This window comes from Cupressus sempervirens, chromosome 10 (genome assembly GCF_028749045.1).
Source record: "Cupressus sempervirens isolate cs-2001-9-10 chromosome 10, ASM2874904v1, whole genome shotgun sequence".
Lineage (NCBI taxonomy): Eukaryota > Viridiplantae > Streptophyta > Pinopsida > Cupressales > Cupressaceae > Cupressus > Cupressus sempervirens.
Genome location: NC_143127.1, coordinates 803,547,465 through 803,566,022, shown reverse-complemented (window position 1 = coordinate 803,566,022; position 18,558 = coordinate 803,547,465). Strand labels below are relative to the sequence as shown.

Below are 18,558 nucleotides of genomic sequence, written 5' to 3'. Positions count from 1 at the left end.
TATTCCTACAAAAGTGGTTGATTCTTTGGAATCCATTTAGAGGAATTTCTTATGGGCTGGTGTTGAAGGAAATAAGAAGTACCAATTGGTTTCTTGGGAGAATATTTGTAGACCCAAAGACCAAGGAGGGTTGGGGATTAGGAATCTGAAATAGTTCAATAGGGCACTTCAAGCTAAACAGATATGGAGGATTTTCAACTCCACATGGGAATGGAGGGATATTTTGAAGGACAAGTATGCAACTAATATTAATTTCAAATAGTTCATTAGTAGGGACCTTGACGCAAGGGGATATGACATCTAGAATGACATTTTGAGGACGAAGGGCTTAGCTATTGATAAAGCAAAATGAAAATTGGGCAATGGTGAAGATACAAATTTCTGGCATGATGATTGGCTAAGACAAGGGCCATATAGAAAATCGAGCCATTTAACAGATGGGCAAATTTATGTATGGAAAGATATGGTTGTAAAGTGAGCGACTACATGGATAACAATGAATGGGTGAATTTGATTGAGTTATTCCATGAGCTAAAGCCGTTGGTGAACATGATAAGGCATATTCCTTTGTCACCCAACAAGGGTTCCATTATTTTTGGGGTGACAAAGGACGTCAACTACACTATTGCCTCGAGATGCTCAATTATGCAAAACAAGGAAACTATCCCTATTTGGGCTAAAGCCTAGTAGCTTGGTGAGAGTGTGGATCATATCATTATACACTATCACTTCACCAGAGATATATGGTCTTATTTCTTGTCTTTCTTCAAGATGACCTGGTATTTTCCTAATAACACTTTAGATCTCTTTGAATAATGGCACCTTGGGGCTTCTGCAGACGTGAATAAGGGCTTGTGGGAATGGACTCTGCTTCATGTCAGTTAGGGAGTCTGGAAGGAGCGGAACAACAAAATTTTTAGGGAGAAAGAAAATAATGCTAAAGTTGTCTTCCACAAAATCTCTAATGCTTTGTTAGAAAACTACACTACCAATAAAGGTCATAACCCTCTTTTGAGCACAAAGGAAATTGACAGAAATAAGAGGGAGGATTGCAGATGGACTCTCCCGCCTAAGGGTTGGTGTAAAGCTAACTTTGATGGGGCTGCCAAAGGCAACCCTGGCAAGGCTGGGGCGGGTGGAATCATCAGAAACACCCATGGAAAAGGTATTGTTGCTATCTTGGCTCATCTAGGCATGCAAACTAACCATTATGCAGAGGTGTATGCAGCTCATCTAACTCTCAAACTGGCTCGGGACATGGTAGTTAGAAATCTATGGCTTGAAGGAGACTCCAAGATATTAATTGTCTGAATGAGAAGAATGAGCCTACATGGATGATTGTGAATATTATGAAAGAGTGCATTTAGATCCTTAAGTCTTTTGATAATATATATGTGGCTCATGAGGATAGGGAAGTCAATCAAGTGGCTAACAGGTTGGCCAATTGGGATGTCAAGAATGATGAATTGAAAATGTGGAAGAACGGGCATAATATTCTGTCGAAAATCCATGAGTTGATAGAAAGGGAGAGGATCTCGGTAGATCGGGAACCATTAAAGGTTAATTATGAAACGTTATATGTTATGGGAATTGTATTGAAATATGATGTGTAAGTACGATAGCCAAAGCAGAAAACACATTATTTTTTCCATCATCGCACTTTGAGGATCAATTTTGGGTATCAAGTACACAAAGAGAAAAGGTATTTTATGAAAACAAATCATATTAACAGGAAACAACCTTTGAAGCACATCACCACTAGAAGCAAAGCTTGCAAAGAGAACGAAATCATGGTGGGGGAAAGACATAGGAGGGAACCCGAGGATGAAGTAGAGAAGTGGCATCAACATTCTAAGGTGTGGAGCATTTAAAAAAAAGATGATTTTACCACTTTCATTGAGTGGCTTCACCGGTTGAAACCCTCTATTACCTAAAGTATGGTTAAGAGTTGGAATGAGGGGAGTGAATTTCACAATGATGAAGGAGGTTATATCTATGGTGACTGGAATACCCATTATTAGGAAGAAATTCTATAGAGATGGATGAATTTTTGGGTAGGTAGTGATTGAATTTACCAAGGATGTAGAGGAAAAGAATGCTTTAGTGAAGAGAAACACCTACTATCTTCTGAGCTCTATCAAGTTGCTATGGAGGTTTGTGTTGAGGGTCATCATCAAGTACATTTCCCTCGATAGGAGATTCAACTATCTCTACACTCACCATTTCATGCTTCTTAACCACTTCAGGTATGGGGCAAAGATTTCTATTCCTTTTTTCCTATATTCCTCTATTAACAAGAATATCAATGACTATAGGGAGAAGCACATAGGTAATCCTGCCTTCCATGAGGGGCTTTTGCTGTTAATTTATGATTTTTTTAAGGATAGGACTATAGGGAAAGAAATTAAGAATAGGTAGATGGGGAAGGAGGGTAAAGCTGACTCAGATGAGTCAAGAGAGGATTATACCCCATCTGATACCAAGGATAGCCAAGACATGCATTTGGATATGGAGGAGGATGCCACCCCACATCACAAAAAGAGAAAAAAAGGATAATTACTAACCTAAATGGGGCTTTGAGATTTCATCTGATAGAGACTATGATGAGAGGGTAGAGGGCATGGACACGGAGGGAGACACCGCTGATGGGGAGGAAGATAATCTCATAGAGGAGGAATGTAAGGAGAGTACGGGTGGAAAGAGAAACATCACTATTAAGATGCCAACCAACAAAGATGAGTATATTGAGGGCAAGCCTAACAAGAGTTTGAAAAGAGGGAGAGATATTGATTCTAAGGAGGACAGGTGGGAGAAGGGGAAGGATAGCGATGAGGAAGATGAGAGGCAGGGGAGTGGAGAAAAGAATAAGCAAGAATTTGAGGAATTTGGGTTCAGCCAATACACATGTATGATTTCGGGCAAATATAGAAAGGTGGTTTGGAGAAATTTTGATAATATTTTTACAAGGATGGGGCTCAAGAGAGAGATGATCAAAACCTTGGTTAATGAGAATAAGGAGGGCAAAATTCAAATGGAGGAGTTGATTGACCCTGCCCTTGTTATTTTGAGTGACATCACAAAGGAAAACCCTCAGATGGATGTTCTTAATAATGCTAAAAATAATGATATTGATAGTTATCGAACCACTAAATGAACTTTCCATGAAATTCAAGAGCTCAAGTATAGAGTGGGTAGATTCGAAAGGGATAATTGCAACATGTATAATAGGAAAACAAAGGAGGGAAAGGAAATGGATAAGAGAGTGGAGGAAGCAAAGAGTAGAGTTCAGACTATGGAGGGCACTCTATAGAGAATTGCTAAGCAAAGCTATAACATTCTAAAAGAATCAAATGACAACATAAAGGTGCTCATAAACAAACTTGAAGAACATAGGGCCATTAAGGAGGATGACTAATTTCCCAACAGTGGGAAGGATAAGACTCCAGAGGATGGTTCGAGAAAGAGAACCAGATCCAACACAAAGAAAAAGGACATCCAAGAACCTGAGAAAGATCTTTTAGACCTGAAAGAGGCGGCTAGAAGAATGACCAAGCTGGAGATTCAGGATGCAAAAATCCTCAAAGAAATTGCTAGAGCCTTACTCTTGGCTTTTTGGGCCTGTCTTGGTTTTTTTGCTCTGCTTCCTTATTTTTTTATTTTTTTCTTGTTTTGCTGTAAGAGGCTGTTGTTTTTGTTAGCGACTTTTACACTGATGATACTTTAAGCACTTTACCTATGTTTTTCTTTTACTATTGTAGGGTTCCAGGGCCCCATTAAAACCTATTTTCCTTAACAAAAAAAAAGGTTACATCGAATCATAAAGAATGCACATATGAGAAGAGAGGGCAACTAATAACATGGTTTTAATTGGAACATTTGGTTATTTTTTCAACAAAGGGATAATTAGTTTGGAATGGAAGCATTAATGGAGGGACATAGGGCATACCCTCATTGTTGTAGTATACAAGGGCTAGTTTTGAAGTATGTTCACATGTAAATAATGGAATCCTCATGGCTATATTTATATGTTAAATATTGTTACTACTCAAGACTATGCATGTAGTTTAATGATCCTTGAAGAGGTTGTCTATGCCTAATATGATATGTAATGAACATATTTTATATTAATACATATCACCACTTCGATAAATAATGGAATAATTTTATTATTGAAAGTAAGATATTATAAAATAAAAATAAAATAATTCTATTTTTTTTAAGTGAACCAATTTTTACATATTTCTAAGATTTAATAAAATTGAACTAAATGAAAATAGTTCTTAACAAATAAAAAGAGAGAGTAAAATGATCTTAAATAATTAAATAATTGTAGAATAAATAATAAATAAATAAAAATAAATCATAAAATAATTTTAATTAATTAATTAATTAAATAATTAAGAAATAAATGAAATAAAGTATTATTATTTTAAAAAATTATTATAAAGAAATATGTATACAATACATTGAGAAATTAAAGGTGTCTACTTTAATATATCACAAATAAAATTTCTTTGTTAATCATTACATATTTATTACAAAATAATTTCATGGAAAATTTTGCAAATATTTTATTATTATTTTTTAATAATTCTTTTGTACAAGTCTTACAAGCAGACTAGCTCAAGAGTAGTTTTGTAACACCAACAAGTGACTTCACCAAGACATATTGCATCTCATAGGACTAACTTCACATACTTTACCTTCCATCATTTATGAGTACAGTTATTAATTACCTACCAAATATTAGTATATTCTACTTTTGGTAGTGCACACGTAAAGTTATTAATTACTAACCTCTACATTGGTATGTTCACCACGAGTACAAGACTTCAATTCTTATATATTAATTACCTAACAAACATTGCTATATTCAACTTTTGATAGTGCATGCGTAAAGCTATTAATTACTAACCTCTACATTGGTATATAAGCCATTATGCATGCTTAAGGAGTTAATTGGTTCCAATAAAGACCATAAAGATTACTTGAAGTAACTAAGTCCTATTCAAGGAGAGTACAATGGTGAGTCTCATCTACACCAATCATTTCTTTAAAAATTAAAAATATTTTACTTTCTATCATACATGAATGAAACTACTAATTACCAACCTGTACATTGCTAAATTCATCGTCATTATTTCTTTAATATACATTATACATAATATTTGAAATTAACCATTTCTAATAAAAATATCATAAATAATATAACTTATAATATAAAATTACCTAAATCCAATCAAACAAATTATAAATAATAAATCTCACCTACCCTATAAATACCCAAACAAAATCTATATTATCATTTTGACACATCTCATCTTCAGTATAAATAACCAAACCCTACATTATTTATGAACTTATTACCATAAATATAACACTTAAATAACTTATTAAAATTTAAACACTCCAAATAGATTCATCATTTCACTTTTTACATAACATGAATAAATAGAGATTTGTTGACTACTTATCTAATTAAATAAATGAACTTCTCAAAACTATTCAAACCAATTTTCAATAAAATAATATATTAATACTAAAATAATTGCTGGTCATTCTCCAATAACATGCAAAATAATCTTCCCAAGGAGAAACTATGATCCTAGACATAACTAGATGATAAAGCTAATGCTTCACAACTACCCTACCAAAAAGCTAAGATATTATTCCCTCTAAGAATGTAGGCAACAAGAAGCCTAACAAGACTAAAATCCCACAATATTTATACTCTATTTGGACCCATGTCTCTTAATTTTAAAAAACAAACGTGCTATACAACAGCTTTTTAATACACAGCGGTTATGCCTTGGAGAGAAGAATAATAATGTTCCTGCATCTACTTCGCTTTAATTTAGCAACAAGCCATCCAATTCTTAGAGCACAAATTTGGCAAACAGATAATAACAAGGAAAAGAAAACAAAATAAAGATTTAAATAAAAAAAGATCCAAGGTTCATGTAAGATCTGGCCCACAATTATTGACCTCCTGGTCTTCGTATACACAGCAATGTCCATTTTCATTTGTGTATTTCGAAAACCCCTTTCGCGTTGAATGTTTTGAACACAATTTCTCCCACTTAGTCTCATTTAATCCATACGCTTAATGCGCAATTGTTATATTTTGCACACAATTGCAATTGTCTCTCTCTGCCACTCTTGTGATTTGTGGCAGAAGAAACATAGAATAACACTCATTACTGATTGCAATTTTTATTAGCATGTAATATAAACTGGGTTTCTTCGTTTATTTATTTGGATCGAGAATTTCCCGCAGCGAATGTACCCATCACAATTACACCTGAGAATTTTCTTGATCCAGCCATGATCGATCAAGCTTACACAGGTAATTTTACTGGGTCCACAATTCTTTGTTTGCTTGGTGGGTATTGGATCGCCGATTTCTTCTTTATTCGTTTTGGGTTCTTGACGAAATGATAGGTTCTAAAGGTGTACAATTTTTTCTTTTTCTTGTGGGTTCTTCAGAATTAGACCGAATACGCTTTGCAGCTTAAATTGAACTGCAAAACTCAGGGTTTTATGTTGACTCCCCGAAATTCAATGTTTCTATGTCCTCAATTTTGGAAGAACGAAACGGAGAAACCCGTCATTTGGGTTCGAATGATGTTTAAATTGTCATGTTTTTCCACCTTAGAGCTGGGTTTTCTGTTTTCAAGATATTTTCTAGTGTGTAGTATTTTGGTTTTATATATTTAGAGCTGTATAGCTTTGGACCAAAAAATAGAACACAAGAGCGTTAATGTGTAGTAAATTACCGGATCAAATATGGGGAGTCATCAGTCCGTGTATCTATATCTTACCATGAGCTACATAAGATGCATGTCACTCACCAATGCATCTCTCAAGATTCCTAGACTGTAATTTAAGTGGACTAACCTAGTAATATAAGATGACATATTTAGGAGGCTCTTTTATTATAATATGTTCGGAGGGTGTCCTTTGGCTAAATTTTCCCGTGGATTTGAATACGGTTCTCCAAGATGAAAGCCCTGATGATTTATCTCTTGACTAGCTTCTCCCTATTTTCTGATGGGTATCTTACTGATATAAATATTTAATGTCACTGTATAAGTATTCATTGTACTGGGGTTTCAATTTGTGCAGGTAATGACGAGATACAGCCAAAAGGTCACAATCCCTTTTTATTACTTTTGTCTTATGTTCATTTTCATTTTACAAGTTGGCTGTTTGTATCTGTGGTTCCAGTTTAGTTAATTGTATAGGACATATATTGACCAGGACAGGATTTTGAATTTGCTAGTTATTGTTTATTTTCCATGTCATACACCCAGTATATGTTCCTGTGATAAATTGGTCCTTTGGTTTTGATTCTTGAGTTCTGTCTTGAATTTCATCATCATACAATCGTATGAATTTCATTAAATGATAAATATGATTGTTTTATGAGTGTAAACTCTTGCACTTTAAAATATGCAGACAGTTATTTGCCAAAAAAATTGGTTCTCAATTTAAATCTTGCATGTAAAAGGGTAGGAAGTATATACATAGTTTGGGATAATGTGTGGTTTTGTTAAATCATTTTGGAAAACAAACTGTCTTTGATTGATAAACAGGCTTCACCAGTTTGGAGGTGTAAAGAGAAAAAGTAGATAACGGACAACAATAAACAATTTAACAATATGGTAGACTGTTTTAACATTATTTGAATCATTTCTGCCATATCACGTTTCCAAATTTTAAAACCTGTTCTATATCTAAAGCAACAAAACTGAATATAAGTGACTCAATGCTGGACGTGTATGTGGCAAGTTTACCTTAATTCACTTCGTGAGTAGTGTATATCTGGAAAATGTATTAAGAGCTTTGACGCACTGTCCCGTCGTCCTAATAAATTGACAAGATGGCAATTTCATGTTAATGTGGCAAGTTTACCTTAATTCACTTCGTGAGTAGTGTATATCTGGAAAATGTATTAAGAGCTTTGACGCACTGTCCCGTCGTCCTACTAAATTGACAAGATGGCAATTTCATGTTAAATATTGGTTCCCTATATAAAGTTTATGGGATTGATGTAATGGGGAGGAATAGAAACATCTTAGGATCAAAACTAAGTTTTAGGAAGGGAAACATAAAATCTTCAATCACAATCTTTTTTTGCCGTGCTTTCTTTAGAGTGCTTCCTGTGTGCACACCTCTTTCACATTCCAATATGCTTAATCCGGCGTCCTAGTACCGCATTATTTGGATGAGGTCACACAGTGTTCTGTAAATGCCCAAACTGTTTCTGTCATAATCCACATAACTTTGCATTATCATGAACTAAGGTTTCATGAGCAGTTGAGGATGCTGTATCCTTGTTCAAGCCATCACTACAGAGTCATAGATTCCTTTAGCCAAAGATCTCTAGTGGCGGTAATTATTTTCAAATATAACTTTATGCATTTTCAATAATAGCTGAGCCTGAAACAATGGACAAGCTCATGGTCAATCTGGTAACATACATTAACATTTTTGAAATGGAAAACATCACTAGAAGTCACCTGAATAGGAATGGTGCCAACTTTAGTCACTACACAAGTGGTGGCATCACATAGAATCATTTCTTTCAGAAGGGAGTTAAATAGCATCACATGTTGTAGATATGTTTCGTGTGCTTCACTGTTGTCCTTGCGTAGACACAGTCTTAGAAGAGAGGGAAAAAATAATAGGAAAAATGGTTTTATGTTCCACGATAAGTTTATCTACCTCAACTTAAAATCATTGCACCCTCAACAAAGTGCTCATTGTGATTTCTTCTTTTCCCCTTATTCTGACCCTTCTTCTATGGACCTTTATTGTCATAATGATTCTTATCCTTCCAAGTTTTGCAACAAGTTATCTGACCTTTCTTTTTTATTTACACCTGAGATGGTTTCATGTTCCACGATAAGTTTATCTTCCTCAACTTAAAATCATTGCACCCTCAACAAAGTGCTCATTGTGGTTTCTTCTTTTCCCCTTATTTTGACCCTTCTTCTATGGACCTTCATTGTCATAATGATTCTTATCCTTGCAAGTTTTGCAACTAGTTACCCGACCTTTCTTTTTTATTTGCACCTGATTAGGAGGAACACATTTCTTCTTCCTTATCTTTCTCAGGCTGAATGTCCTATAACTGATTATAGGATGTAATGCCCCGCCCGGCGATCCTTGGAACAAGGATAGATAAAAGCCAATAAATATATTTTTTAAGCATGGAATTAAACAACATCAACATGCAACCGATCATAAGATCGCAACGGAAGACTTACCAAACAATCCAAGTTTCCAACGAATCTCTAAGGGACACTAAAACCAAAAACGACAATGCTACCAAGGTCACAAAACACATTTGAATCTGAAAGACACTGAATTCGAAAAGTCAAACACTAGAGTTCGAGAACTCCGTAATGGGTATCCAAGTCACCTCTCAAAAAGTTTTAGTCAAGTGAAAAAGTGCCTACTGGTTGCTCGAGCAGGTTTTCTCACAAACTCATGTGACACTTTTCACTATAGCCATGCGATATTTCTCACTCTAGCCAAGCCATACTTGTCCAGTATCGTACGACACTTCTCATAACTAACAGGCAATACTTTCAGGGACCACACGATAGAGTTTATTGTAGTTGTGCGATACTCCTCTAGTATCGTATGATAGAACTTATCATTGCTGTGTGATACTTTTCAGTATCATATGACATAACTCCTTAAGGCGTGCGATACTTTTCAGTATCATATGACATAACTCCTTAAGCCGTGCGATACTTTATCAATATCACCCAATGTTGAAATACTGTCGCCTAGGAATGCAAGGCAACATTCTGACAAACATTTAGAGGGAAAGAAGAGAGGTAGAACCTCCACACTAGGAAGTACTGGATCCACAAAACCAAGGCTTGGACACTCGAATGCAAGAATAACATGACTCTAAACAACAAGAAGCAGAAACCAACTATTTGATTCGAAACAGCATAAGAAGGAACATGTGGAAAGCAACATCGCAATGTACATAAACAACTAAACTCATGCTCGGTTCCTTCCAATTGTAATAGCATCATGAGACCTCAAGTGCCCTAGCCATCCCTCGAGCGTAACATCCCAAACTGCAAACTAGATGGTTGGAGCTGTCTTATGAGGGTGTTACTACTACAACGTAATAACATCATAAGAACGAGAAGATCTAATATGCTACTCCAACAAAGTATAGATACTACATCTAATAGTGAATCTCATTGTCTAGCCATATGCTAACATCATAATAAAGGAATGCATCAATGAAACTAACATCATCTAAACATGATATCCAAGCATTCCAATTAAAGCATAAATCACAAGGAAACATACTCCGGAAACCCAAATATACCAATTGAATATCAAACGTCGGTCTCAACTAGAAATAGATTGTCTTTGTACACCGGTCCCTAGCAGTGGTATAGGTAGCTACGCCTTCCAACCACGTGGAATTTGTAAGCTCACTCCTGCTGTGCTGATGGAAATAGTGATCCAACCACAAAAACACATAAAGTAAACGCCCATGGCTAACACTCACGCTAGACAGTAAAGAGGATTGCAACCAAGATCATGAGACAATGCAAGTACAACAGGTCTTGGTCAAACACCCTATGGTTAACTATGTAGGGACTCAATGGAGGTAAGTCGCTTGGCATCAAGGAGCCCAAGCTAGTATTGTGTGGAATCAAAACTCCCCTAGGAAGCGCATCACACTGTGTCCTTTGGTCAACTCCGGGTGCTCACATTTTAAGTGTCCTCGGATCAACTTCGGGTGCTCACATTTTTATTATCTTAGATTTATTTCCCAGTAATTTATTTAATTGTCACTTGTTTAGAACTTCTTCACGCCAACCTGGGAAATAGTCACCAAGGTTGCGAGAGAAGCCCCTCCATGGTGCTTAGGGTGTATTTTAATGGTTAATATTCGTAATTTTGTGAATTTTAGAAATTTTTTGGTAGTAATTTGGCTAATAATTTAAGATTTAATGCAACCTAAAGCGCCACATTTTTATTAAATTTAGTTCTAAAATATTTAAGATTGCTCAAAATTTTATTTTATTAAAAAATTTAAACTCAAAGATCCGCTACAATATTCCATACATCATTAGATTTGATTGACCTAAATATTATATTATCAAAGAAATTAAAATTAATTCACCAATAATTATCATAATTATTAGTTACTTTAGGGATATATTACCAATATTTAGTTTTTACTATTGATTTAAAATATAAGGTAATTATCCTTATAAGTTCTATGAGATAAAACATGTTCAATTTTGATTTGTAATATTCCATGATGATTAGCGAACTTCCTATTATTATTGAGATTCACCAATATTTTTTACTCAAAAATTATGATTCCAAAATAATTGCCAATGTAAATAATATTTAAAATAAAAAAATTGAGAGATTCGCTGATAAAAATCATTTGGTTTTTCAAAATAATGAAAGATTCGCCAATAATCTATATCCTTTTCTGGAGGGGGGTTTCTTAAAGTTTATCCCATTGGTGCTACCTTACATACCCATGCTCATCACACGATGAGTGCCCATAGGCAATGCATATTCCCAACCCAACCCCAATGAACATAATCCATCGATAACAATCAGGAGATTGGGCCTCGCAAGCACTCGAAAAATGCATGCGCATGTGCTCGTGTGTGGGCGCACCAACAACACGAAGATCATAAAAACAAGGGCTAGATGAGAATACGAACAAAATAACACTGAACTGAATACAAGCTCGGGAGTATGGATGCGACACATCCCAATGCAACAGTGGTCAGATTGACATCCTACGGATAATCCAAATCCATGACCAACACCATGCCAAGAAAACCTGAGAAAATTGGGCGACACTCAAATTGAGGCGAAAACCTTAAAAAACCAATGTTGACGAAAATCAACAAAAATAAAACCCATTGTACCCTTGGGCAAATGAGCCACAAAAATCCAATAAAAATTGGGTTCAGACACTGTATGCAAAAACAGCCAGCACAATAATGTAAAACTGCAAACTCCTATCCCGAAAATCAAGGAAATGCTCATACCTGACCAACCGGATAGAACTAGCAATCAAAAATGGAGGGGAACACTAGTTCTCAACCTCCTAATAAACAACTACCAAAAATGGAAGTAGAAACAGAGTTGAAACAGGAGAATAGGAGAGCCCTACCTGATAGCCAAAAGGGCAAACACGAGAATTTGAACAATAAAATAAAAATCCTGCAGAAGTTGCCGAAAATCACGGCAATCCAAGGTCTCCTCGTGGTGGATCCAACGAGACTAATCTTGCAATAATCCCATGCCTGTACCTCCTACATCGAACAAAAACACAATTCTACAAAAGAGGATTTAGAACTTGTTCTCAAATTTCTTATTTTAGAAAGTGAGAAGTGAGGAATAAAATTCCTTTTTGGATACTTATTCACTTTTCGAGTGAATAAAGGATCAGGGTAAATAACTAGGTCACCTAGTTAAACCCTAAATCGACCAAAAAAAAAACAGACTATTCCAAGTAATTGGAATTCATCTACGGCAAAATTGCCAGGAATTAAATTAAATAAGAGAAAGCCCAAAATTCCCTTACACCAAAGTCATAGAATTCCTTAATAACTTTCGCGACAAATGCGAACCTCTAAATGCACAGACACGCTCATGGGTCTAATCACATAATGCAAATGAGTCTAGATTTATTAAATCACCGAAGGGTTTAATTTAAACAATTAAATAGGATATGTCGATCATACAAGGATGACATTGGTTAAATATGAATAGTTGAATCACTAACTCCACGTGTCATTGCCAAGGACATACTTCCTGCACACTAAAACACACGATCAAGTGTAATTGCATATAATAACATAGCCAAAGCAATAATGCATTAAATGACCTAATTTAACCATTTATTTAATTGCACTGATATAATCCATTTACATCACTCACTTTTGGCATAAGGCATCACAAAGCAAGAATGAAGTAAATAACCATAACATTAAATCCAACACAAACGTAATAGAGGATATGTCTAAATACAAGATAACCAGATATCATCATAAAACATACTGTCATCTCAAAAAGGCATCATTATGCAGATATGATCAACTGAACAACATAGTAATCTAACATCTATGATACTGGAATTCAAAGTATAACATCTGACTATCAGGTCATCTCAAATGTAAAAATAACACGAGTAACAAGTTTCTCTCAGATCAAAATTTAACAAGGTACAAACTGCAAACATGAGAGGCACTACACAAGATAACTTCTCATGAGAATAATAAATGTTAGAAAAGATTTCCAACATGGGGAAATCCATTTATTGCAACGGGTATCAATTTGTTATCTTAAACAATTGTTCATGAGATAGCTAATTACAACATTAGATTCACTATTTGAATCTGGACATCTTAGTCTCTAAAAGTGTCTAACTGATACGTTCACACTTCAAAATAAATTTGTTAAAAATTTATATATTTCCCTTTGAATATTCTACACTAATATTAGCATACTTCCAAGTTATGTGAGGAATTAAAAAGTCATGAAAATTTATTGTTTGAGTTGCAACTCTTTTCTCTGGTAGGGTTCACTTCGTAGGCTGCACTCTTTGGATCCACAGGGGCAGTTAGTTTATCTTACAGTTCCACAGTATTCATATTGTCCAGCCCTTCCATGAGATTTCGGCATCTGAATTTCCAAGGGGTAAAATTAAATTTAACACTCATTTAACCAGCTATACTTAGTAAATTTTACATGCTAGATTTGGTCGTGTCTGCAACCATTTGAAGAAATTGGAAACAGCTCAGCTAGTATATAACTATCATTACCAATCACTGACCTCAGGTGCATATGCCTTTAATAGGCATTCAATCAATTTGAATTTTGTCACATGGCCTGTTCAAACATATTTATTACATTAAAAGAAATAATAAATAATTAATGGCCAATTATGTATTGTTAAATTTCCATCGCTTTGTCATTGCTGTCACATGTACTGACAATGTATCAGAGCAGTGTTATGATCAGGACACCAGATCAGGGATCTGGTATCTGGCATGCTCAATTTTAAATACATTGCTAAATTATCACGTAGATAATGGAACATAACCAAGAAGTAGAAAAAAAAGAGATGAGAATCCATTCAGAGCAAATTTATTACAGTATGGTATCCTGAAGGTTTCACCTCCTAGCCCACAGTCAGTAATGGCGACTACTTTTCCAATGACCACTGAACCCATCAATGTGCGTAAAGAGGTTCAAATTTTTGATTTGTTAGAGTTAACTTCTTTAGTTATGGATAGATTAAACCCACGTAAATAGAGGTGCATGAAAGATTCCCTTCAATTTTGTTCTTAAAATTTCAGTTTCATCCCATAGGCATTTCACAAACAGTTGGTATGCAAAGTCTGGTCTGAACTTTCTGAGTTTCTTATTGACTGATAGTGACCGAATTTTGTTGCCAAATATCATATGAACCATATAGATGTAAAGTACAAGGACACACAACCAAGGAACAACTGTTGACAAAAATGAATAAACACTCTTTATTGCTTCATATCAGTCACAAACACATTTGTGAACAGCTCTGAATAATTTTTTTTTTTGCATTTTTCTTGATTTGAGAAATGCAAGAAAACATTACAGACTTAATACTAAAAATTACCAGCAATAAATGCAATTCTGAAACAAATCTAAAATCTCTATTTTCTTGCCACACAATTCTCATGAAATTGTACCAGGCATGTAAGAAGAGATAATTACTGGTAAAACTTGGGAAACAAAACCAATCCTGAAATTTTTTACTTAAGTACTCAATTCTAATGCCAAATTCACCTCCAACCTGCTGCAAATACATCAAACTTTGAACCCTAATGCAAATTCCCTGATTTTTGCTGCTATATGGCTATAGAAGGCTGCCTTGCAATTACCATATGTGCTGAAACTATTCTGATCTTTATGATGTCACCACTGAAATTCAGCTGTGAACTCTTACTATTTTTGAACTATCAGGAATCTTTTATCAATTTTCAATGTTGAATTACCATCTGATGTTCTCAATAGCTGATATTACCGGAAACTTCTTTGCTTTTTTCCTCCTATTTTTTTTTCCACAATTTGCCTTTTTCCTCCTAGTTTCTTGTGACTCTTATTTTTCCACAATTTACAATTTATTTTTTATTTTTTCATGGTTCCTATTTTTTTACGATTTGCTTTTCCCTCCCATTTTCTCACGGTTATTATTTTTCTGCGATATGCCCTCTCCAAGAGTTATTCTTAAACCTGGTGTGAAATTTTCAAAACCCTTTGTTTATACATGTCTAATTCAGCATTTCTCTCCAAGCATTTAAGTGTTACAGTTACAAGACTCTGCGAGTCTTGTGCAATGTTAGGGCTCCAGATTTTTTTGGCTTCTAGACTCTAACTTGACCGAGTCCTGGAAGAGTCCAGCAGGGCTTGAACAGTCCATGGTCTCTCCTGACTCAGAGAGTCCTGTGGCCAGAACTCTTCCGTGGCCAGTGTGAACTTAAATTTATAAATCTGTGAAGAAAGTATCTTCCCGCTGAAGACAATTCCTTCACAAGAACCTTCACTGGTGGACAATTTTTGCACACCTTTTCTTTGTTGCTCAACCTTCCTTGTCAGGTTGCCATTTGTCCTCTCGCTCCCATCTCTTGTTGATAGAGCACGGTTTTAGTTGACCCCCAAACAAATGACCAGTTTGTGGAAGGCCTTGGGAAAAGGAAAAAGTGTTCCCCATAGACAGCTAACAAAGACTGGTAAAACCTTGGGCCAAAAGACTGCTCCTCATTTCAAATTCAAACCCTTAAGTGACACATGTCTCCAAGCAACGACCACTCTCAGAGTACATCCTCACGCTATAAGCATTTGTGACACATCAATGACAAAAGCATGATAATCTTCAAGGGTCGCATTCACTTAGAAGTGGCAACCGACAAATATGAGAATGCAAATCGACTCCTTAGTACAGGATGCAAAGCAAAAGTGGCTCGTCTCATGGGAGAGAAACTTATCAAGATTGACAAGTTGACAAAATTGCTCTCATGATTGAGGATCATTTTCAAAAAATCTCAAGGCTTTCTCATCTCTTAGGCTATATATACTCACATCATTGTAAAAGAAAGAGAGCTCTCTCATCTTTAAAAAAGAGGAGAACAAATCGGATATCTAGCAATAGGATCATAACTCATCTCGCTGGGAAGTTCTTCCCGGAGAATTGGAGTAAATGCAATCATTCTTGCATCTAGGTAATCATATAGGCTACTATTGTGCCTTGGGTTGTAACTGTGTCCCAAGAATTATGAATAATATTGATCGTGCACTCGGCCTTTTGATTTATTCTATGATTTGATTCACTTTTTATAGCTTATGTGATAACAAAACTTTTGTTTAGCTTCTAAGATGCCTGTTTCTAGATAGCTTATGCCCGTATTGCTTCTTTGTTCATGAAATGGTCATTGCATGCTTTACTCTTGCATCTATGTAATCGCATAGGCTACTATTGTGCCTTGGGCTATGACTATGTCCCAAGAATTATGAATAATATTGATCGTGCACTTGGCCTTTTGGTTTATTCTATGATTTGATTCACTTTTTATAGCTTATGTGATAACAAAACTTTTGTTTAGCTTCTAAAATGTCTATTTCTAATAGTGTATGCCCATATCGCTTCTTTGTTCATGAAATGGTCATTGCATGCTTTACTTTATGTTACCATAGTAGTTGTTTATGAGCATATGGATGTAGAAGATGGTTGGTCTGAGCAAGCCTTTTGGTTTCTATTTTGAAATCACCTATGCTTCAAAGCCTTGGAGTGTCATCTTTTTCTAATCTTTTCTCCACTCCAAACATGTAGACCTGACTTTTAAAATCCTGAAGGTTGCACAATGGTATGCATTTAGGTCCCCACCACAACTGGTGCTTCCCATAGATTTGTTATGCCTCACCGAAGGCAACTAACCAGGATGTACTTTTGGCCGTCAACAATTATCTTTTTTGGCATGCCCAGTGGGACCACACATTGCATTTCATGATACACCCATTGACTGGTGCTTCCCATAGATCGGTTATGCTTTACCGAAGGCAACTTCAGGCCAGGATGTACTTTTGGTCATCAACAATTATCTTTTCTAGCATGCCTAGTGGGACCACACATTGCGCTTCATGATACACCCGTTGATTTAAGCAACTAGACACATTGTCTTGCGAATGTGCGAAGCCATAGTCATGGATTTATCCTACGAAAACTCATCTTCTATTCTCCCTTACCCAAAAACCCCTTTTGCACAGTTCTACCCCAAAACCCATTTTGGTAATAACCCATGTGTGCAGTATTCCCTACGTGCCTTCATACCCTATCTGCTAGTCACCAAAAGGATCAACGAAATCTACTCCATAATAATGGAGTTCCAAAGCCAAAGCATAGAGATCAACATAGCCCAAGCATTGTATAGACCTTTGGGATGTAACATGTATTCATGGGGGTACCCCTATGAAAGTGAAATGGACGTCTGGGAAGAACTAGCTACAAAGGTCGTCGAAAAGGAGATGATGATAGAACTCATATCTTGGAGGATATAGGAACTGGAATAGCCGGATTCCATCTCCCATGGAAGGTACTTGCTTGGTTGTGGAACCATCCTTCATTGAATTGGGTCCCCTTGGCTAGGGAGAATTTCAAGGCTTGGGGAATGAAGAAGAGTCCAAAGGGGAAATAGAGCCCATGCTACGGGGGAATGCTAATGAGGAGGGAGCCTATTTTCCCTCATTAGTTGAGGGTCATAAGATAGAAGAGTCATCTACACCTACGAGAAATTCTGTTCTAGAGGAGAGGTGTGTCTACGTTGCTTTGGAAGCAACCGACTCGACTAGGTATGATGACAATGAGCGATTTTGGAACGAGCTGGAAGATTTCTGTTTGTCCTTGGACAAACAACTATTTGTGTAGAATCGGAAAAATGGCGAGCTATCACAACAATAGGAGAAACTCCTCGACACTCCCTTGTGTTGCTCTGAGAAAGGAAAAACCAACAAACATGAGCCATCATCAGCCTACGAATGGTCGAGCTAGTTAAGACCCAACCCTCACGACAATGCTCGTAAGACAACGAGATGATCCACCAAACTTTGGTTCTATCTAAGGGATGCCCCATACGACATCTAGCTTCATATGGTGTGGAAGCACACCCTGGAGTTTGAGGAAATGGTTAGAGAGACTCCCAAAGCATCGGGTACTAAGGAGTTAACATAGAGTTTCATGGTGGGCTGTCATTTCTATGCCACCAACCATGTGCTTCACATGGAGGAGACCTTTCTTCCTCTTATGTGCTTACTAGAATCTTTAGAACCACCAAAGAAGAAGAAAAAGATGGGTTGCAAGGATGACTATTTCCCTAACCAAGTTAATGGTTTTCCTTAGCGAAAATCAAAATTTGTGAGTGTAAATACATAGGCTTGCTTTCTGTTCAAATAAACGCTGAAATGCAAGGAATGTTTCGTATTTCTCTATATAGTCTAGTTTAG

At 36.0% G+C, this 18,558-nt stretch overlaps 1 protein-coding gene across 1 annotated transcript in view; it reads left to right on the top strand.

Annotated features, from left to right (window-relative positions):
* Positions 1–6,026: 6,026 nt before the first annotated feature.
* Positions 6,027–18,558, top strand: part of LOC149536357 (uncharacterized) — a 29,432-nt gene continuing 16,900 nt past the window's right edge. Inside the window, exon 1 of the mRNA XM_089807418.1 lies at positions 6,027–6,346. Coding sequence (XP_089663544.1) covers positions 6,325–6,346 — 22 coding nt within the window. The 5' untranslated portion in view covers positions 6,027–6,324. The remainder of the gene's footprint in view (positions 6,347–18,558) is intronic.